The sequence below is a fragment of the Petromyzon marinus genome, chromosome 1, assembly GCF_048934315.1.
Source record: "Petromyzon marinus isolate PM22_M1 ecotype Great Lakes invasive population chromosome 1, UKy_Petmar_22M1.pri1.0, whole genome shotgun sequence".
Classification (NCBI taxonomy): domain Eukaryota; kingdom Metazoa; phylum Chordata; class Hyperoartia; order Petromyzontiformes; family Petromyzontidae; genus Petromyzon; species Petromyzon marinus.
The window spans coordinates 13,833,318-13,839,540 of NC_133667.1; the positions used below are offsets into that span (position 1 = coordinate 13,833,318).

A 6,223-nucleotide genomic window follows, 5' to 3' on the forward strand; every position below is an offset into this window, starting at 1 on the left:
GCCGGCGTGAGTAGGTTAAACGTTGAGTTTACAAGGGCACCACGGGGTGACCAGCCCCTCCCCACCCAGCCCCTCCCTCCCCACCCAGCCCCTCCCCACCCAGCCCCACCCCTCACATTTTTGGATGCACGACGAACGGACGGACACAATAATCCCCTGTGGGCTGGTGTAACCAGGAGGTTCCTACCAGTAACAACCCGCATGGCTGGCACAGCATGGGAAGGGCTTCATCTAGCAGTGGACTCACAAAACGCTGTAAGTTATTATTTTATGATCTGAATAACAAGATTGTCAAAAAAGATATTGACAGCTATTCGTAACATTCTACTTTATTGATTTATAAGCATACATTTAAACAATACAGTAGATAATGCCGGTGCTGTAACATGGCAAGCCACAAATTTGCCGATATTATATAGATGAATAACAAACACACACCCCTTGGGAGAAAGTGAAGCTGTTTTTAACACATTCCTGCTGAGGGAGCTGGTAGGAACGTTGGGTTGCTCGGTCAATGGCCAGGGTCAACAACGGCGGCACCACGTGGTGTATTCCGCAAATACGCCCGACTGTGAGGGCGGGCACAAGCCGGCGTGAGTAGGTTAAACGTTGAGTTTTATAAGGGCACCACGGGGTGACCAGCCCCTCCCCACCCAGCCCCACCCCCCACCCAGCCCCACCCTCCCCACTTAGCCTCTCCCCACCCAGCCCCTCCCCACCCTCCCCTCTCCACCCAGCCCCACCCCTCCCATTTTTGGATGCACGACGAACGGACGGACACAATAATCCCCTGTGAGCTGCTGGTGTAACCAGGAGGTTCCTACCAGTAAATCCAAAGCATGCTTGGCTGAAGATTTCCCTTGCCCTTCCTCCAGCAGCTTAATGTAAAAAACATGTTTTTTAAAAATAATATTAGGAAGCCACTGTAGCTATGTACTTTCAAATGATCTCGATTGAAAACTCATTTGTTTAGAAACTGATTTGTGTTTCGTTTGTTTTCCTTCCCCGCGCCGCAAGATTAGCACGGTTGACTACGTACGGTGCGAAAGAAGTTCAACATACATACAAACAAGTGCTTTTGAGACAACAGACCAATTATCTTCTTTGGTTCTTTCGGTAAAGTCACGTAGAATGATAATAAAATAATACGTGACTTTACCGAAAGAACCAAAGAAGATGAATCGTTGCAGTCACGAAAGCTTTAAATCGAAACAGACCAATTAGTTTCAATGGCAACGCATATATTATCAAAGCGATATTGTTTGCGTTTTTCAGCACAATTTCCTGGCTGCGTAACCACGACGTACCTGATGCCTGCTTAGTGTTTGAATGCCATATAAAAAAGGGTGAAGCGATGTTGATTATCATTTGTGGCTAGGTCGCTTCTTAAAATGAAGTTAATACCTCAGTGGGCTTCGTCTGGTAGGATGGAGATGGCTTCGTTGTACTGTATTTGTATGTGTTTGGGTGATTTATTTACCTTTCTTGTACTTTGCACTACTATGTATTTGTATTGTTTGTTGTTATAACATTCTTACCCGCCCCCTACTGGACATCTGTGAAAAGAGCTTCATAGCTCATCGGATTCCTCCAATATAAATGCATATTCTGATTCTGCCTTTAAAAGCCATCGCACACGAGTCATTTATTGTCATCGCTATGCTTCCACCGGTGGTTTTTAAGAGAGCTGTTCTTCGAGAAGTGCTTTCCGCACACCGTGCAGCTGTACGGCTTCTCGCCTGTGTGCGTGCGCACGTGGATCTTCATGGCGCTGCTCTTGGCAAAGCCCTTCCCACACACCCTGCAGCTGTACGGCTTTTCACCCGTGTGCGTGCGAAAGTGGATCACCAGGGAGGCGAGGTGCTTGAAGGCGTAGCCACACACCGTGCAGCAGTACGGTTTCACGCCCGTGTGCGTTCGCTGGTGCGTCGTCACCTGGGCATTTGAGGCGAAGCACTTCCCACAAAAGTCGCAGCTGTAGGGCTTCTCGCCCGTGTGACCGCGTAGGTGGATCTTCAGGCTGCTCAATTGCAGGAAGGGGTGCCTGCAAACCTCGCAGCGATGCAACTTCTCGCCCGTGTGAATTCGCATGTGCTGCTTCAAGCCGTAGGGTTTTGAGTAGCTCTTCCCGCACAGCTCACACCGGTGTGTCTTATTTCCGGCGCATTTTGGCCAAGGTAACACTACGGGACTGGGGTTGTTTATTTCAAGCTTGTTGGACTCTTCCTCGTCGACAGAGAGCATCCGACTGTAGATTGCCGACATCCTCCTCCTGGTCGTGTCTCTCTGCGCAAGTGATCGAGACGTTTCCTCGTCAACCCCGTCAACAGAAGCAGCAACTTCTTCACTGTGTGTTTCAGCTGCTGTCTGCTGCGGCGCGTAGGGTCCATCATTTGCCGCGCACGTGAGGTCTCCTCCTGAATTGGAGATTGAGGTCACGTTCTGGATGACGAGTTGAGGGAGACCGACGCAGAGATGTTGTTCACCTTCAGCAGCAAAACACGCCAGTTTGATGAATGTTAAGTATACGGAATTAGATTTTCACATTTACTTTCACTGTTTACACGTACGCACAATGTGGTTCCTGCGATTGTGGGAAAAAAACTTAAACTTGCACTTGAAAATTAATACGAATATCTAGGTTTTTGCAGTTGTGCAGTATAGTTCTGATGTTTTTGGGTTGTACCGTGTGGCGTTTGACATGATGTCCATGGTAGTTTGACAAACACCCGTGAATGATAATTTTACAGTTAATAACACCAGTCATGTGCATAATGTTGAATCGAGTAAAACTTTACCTTCGGAGGGTTCCATTTTAATTTGGTCTTCTGTGAGGCTGTTTGCGTTGTCATCCAAGCTGTGAGTTGAGATGTCTTCTGATGTTACTGCACATATCAGAGGTCAAAACAAGATATATAAAATGTACTGCACGCACAAAACATGTATGCTGTACGTCTACCAAGGACATGATGAAACCAGATAGTTTTTTGCGAAATAAACTCGCAAATATTTTTTTGATAAAGAATTCAGTCGTAAAAGTCGGAGACAAATTGTCAATTTTGCAATGAGCCCTTTTTTACCATATTCCGCATGATCCATTTTCACTTCCACATCTTCGGATGTGACAGCAGCTGTTGATAAAGGAGCTGCAACGACAGACTGCCAATTATTAACGTCGCCCAGCCTCTGCACGGACAGCAGCAGCTCCCGGCTCAAGCCACTGAACAGCGCGAGCAGCACGTCCACCAGGCCTCCCAGGGTCACGTCGCCGGGGGAGGCGGCGGCGGCGTCCCAGCGCGGCGTCCCAGAACCATCGTGGTGCTCGGCGCCCTGCAGGGCCTTCACCACCTGCCGCAGCACGGCGTAGAAGCCGAAGGGCAGGCGGTCGCGCGCCGTGGCCAGCAGCTCGGCCCGCACGAGGCCGTCCCCGACGCAGGCGCGCAGGACCCCGTAGTCCCGGATGCCCAGCTCAGAGTCCATGGCCCGGGCCACCTCCTGGTTCACGCCCTGCGCCTCCAGCCACGCCGGGAAGTCCCCGCTCGGCTCCGGCAGTGGGGAGCCCACCGCGCACGCCATATCCTGGTGGGACGTGCAGAGAAATTGTGGAAACTGAATAACCTAATAATTAGGCATATGTAAAAATTCACCTAACAGACAATTCGATCGTCACGATTCAACATTTGAATCTTTGTCTGCTAAACTTTTCAATTTTGTTTTTACTAAGACCCACTGAGCTATAGAGCGATTTTTTTTCAGAAGCGGACCTGGCCACGATTAGGAGACATCCACACGACCTCGGGAAGAGAGACACGCAAACTCCAAATATACAGCAGGCGTCAGGATCGAACCCACGACCTCCTGTATACCGGGAGAGGGAATTAACATCTCGCCACCGCGGCGCCCAAACAGCCTGGAAACTGGCTAAACAGGATCATCCGTGGAACAAATCGCACTGGACATCTGTGAAGAAGAGCTTCACAGCTCGTCGGATTCGTCGAGCCTAAATAAAGATTCCGAAACAATCTTGGCGGTGCAGCTGCGATCCACACAGCGTCTGCCGCTGCCTACTGGCACTCGGGATTGGTTGATAAAAAAAAAATACTTGGCATTCAACTACTGTTTATAACACTTTTAAATAACAAAAGTCGCTTTTCCCTCCTGCCATACGAAGGAAGACCGCCGTCACGATAGGCTCTTGCCTGGTGTGATTATGGCTGTTGGCTCAGCGCGTTGATCTTGTGAAAGGAACTATTGTTGTTGTTGGCTTCTGCTGTTGATGTTGTTTTTCTTAACGTTGTTGCTGTTCACGTTGCTGTTACTGTCGCTTTAAACTAAAGCCGATAGCGGAAGCCGGAGTAGGGCCCGTGGCGATTTGACCACAAAAATGTTCATTGCCTCGACGGAAGGGACCGCGGCGATCCGAGTAGAGTTCAGCTGACTAAAGTACCAGAGTACAGTAATACACTATTTTATTACAGTACTAGCTGTACTACCCGGCTTGGATCCACCACGCCCGGCCGCCTTTGTCTCCCCAGTGGCGATGTTCACACACCACAGCAGTTACTCGTTTGAGGCTGAGTCGACCTAGGGGAGGCCCAGGAGCGGTTGAAATAATCGTCACCGGTGGTGGCCGTGAGCGGGAATCGAACTCGGGTCGCCGGGTTCGTAGCGCGGCGCGCTAACCACTACACTACAATGCGTTACGCTTACACATGTGAGGGTCACGTGACAGATTTGACGTCACAGTTCACTTGCCGTGCAATAAAAATGTGTATTATTGAGCTCCCCCCCCCTAAAAAAAAAGTGTATTTTTATAATTTTTGCATGGTGTACACAGTCTGGAAAGTAACCCGCATGGCAAATTTCCAGTTTGTTGCATGTCGGGAAGTACGCTACACATTTTGAACAGACACACATATTCACAACTTTGCCTTCTTTAAGACTGTTTTAAAAGGTTTGAAATGGGTGTAGCCCAAAAGGTCATAAAGAAGTGGGCGGGGATAGTGATGTTATAAAGTAGTGGGCGGGGCTAGTGATGTTATAAAGTAGTGGGCGGGGCTAGTGATGTTAAAAAGAGTGATGTATTTAGACTGCAGGAGGAATCCGATGAGCTGTAAAGCTCTTTTTGTTTTCGTTTTGTCCAGCCGGGGCAAGAACCAGACAACAATACAAAAAATGACAGGAGTGCAAAAAAAACATGGTCTGCATATATTTTCAGAGCTTGTGTTTTTTTATTTGCGGGGTGCGTCTCAGATTTAAAAAAATATATAAATCACATTCCTAATACGTATTCTATGAGCTAAAGCAGAATTCGTTACCACTAGAGGCGGAAATATTTAGTAATATGAGCTTCTGTGTGGATAGTAAAAGTGGAGTATGCAGTAAAATACTTCTTAAATAAGGTTATTTAATAATTTCCTTTTATGGTTAAAGGTGGCACCAACAAGTGAATTTTTTTTGGCCAATGCTTTATGGTTGTGGCCCATGGTTTATGATTTTACAATAATTGCATCGCTCTAAAAATGTGCAAGGCCCAAACCTGTACGCGACAGGAGATCTCTTCCGCAATGCATCATCACGACCCAGCACGACTGCACATCCGTGACAAGCGGTCAGACGTCCCGACTCATGAAATCCCCACATCGTATCACAACAGCACGGGCCAAGTCGCCTTGAGTCAGCAACGACGATGCCACATTCCCATAACGGTAGCAAGGTATTCTTGGTTCTTTCGGTAAAGTCACGTAGAAGGGAAATAATAAAATAATAAAAATAAAACATTATATCTTTTTTTATTTTTATAATAATAAAAACATAATATAATATGAACATTATATATTATATTATGAACATAATATATTATGTTTCATTTTTTATCAGATATTGTTTTATTTCTATTATTTCTCTTCTACGTGACTTTACCGAAAGAACCAAGAATATGAATCCCTGCAGTCACGAAAGCTTTAAATTGGTAGCAAGATATATATATTTTTAAAACGGCCACTTCTGTGTGTACTGACTTCCCCAAAAAAATCGGTACTCATATTTTGGCTCGCCCCAGTGACACCTAACGCTCCCGCGGTCTCTCCCACCACGCACCTCAGCCCAGGGAGGCTCTATTACTCGACTCTTTTGTTTTCGTTTTGTCCAGCCGGGGCAAGATCCTTACAATACAAAACAAAATAATGACGACTGCAACGTACAGGAAAAGTTCAAATATCAC

General features: G+C 47.1%; 1 protein-coding gene across 1 annotated transcript; it reads right to left on the minus strand.

The window, feature by feature from the left end:
- Nucleotides 1-904: 904 nt before the first annotated feature.
- Nucleotides 905-4,791, minus strand: LOC142925489 (uncharacterized). Its single transcript, XM_076068351.1, has 4 exons — nucleotides 4,200-4,791; nucleotides 3,081-3,579; nucleotides 2,799-2,885; nucleotides 905-2,486 (listed from the first exon to the last, which is right to left on the minus strand). The coding sequence occupies exons 2-4, from the start codon at nucleotides 3,574-3,576 to the stop codon at nucleotides 1,642-1,644; spliced, it is 1,428 nt and encodes a 475-aa protein (XP_075924466.1). The 5' UTR covers nucleotides 3,577-3,579; nucleotides 4,200-4,791; the 3' UTR covers nucleotides 905-1,641.
- Nucleotides 4,792-6,223: the final 1,432 nt, after the last annotated feature.

What these genes read in the sequence shown, in the direction of transcription:
- LOC142925489 (XM_076068351.1), bottom strand. Translation starts at nt 3,576, where the DNA reads ATGGCGTGCGCGGTGGGCTCCCCACTGCCGGAGCCGAGCGGGGACTTC. An exon ending in AATGGATCATGCGGAATATG is followed by an intron (nt 2,886 to 3,080) that starts GTAAAAAAGGGC and finishes TGATATGTGCAG; the next exon opens with TAACATCAGAAGACATCTCA. An exon ending in TAAAATGGAACCCTCCGAAG is followed by an intron (nt 2,487 to 2,798) that starts GTAAAGTTTTAC and finishes TTGCTGCTGAAG; the next exon opens with GTGAACAACATCTCTGCGTC.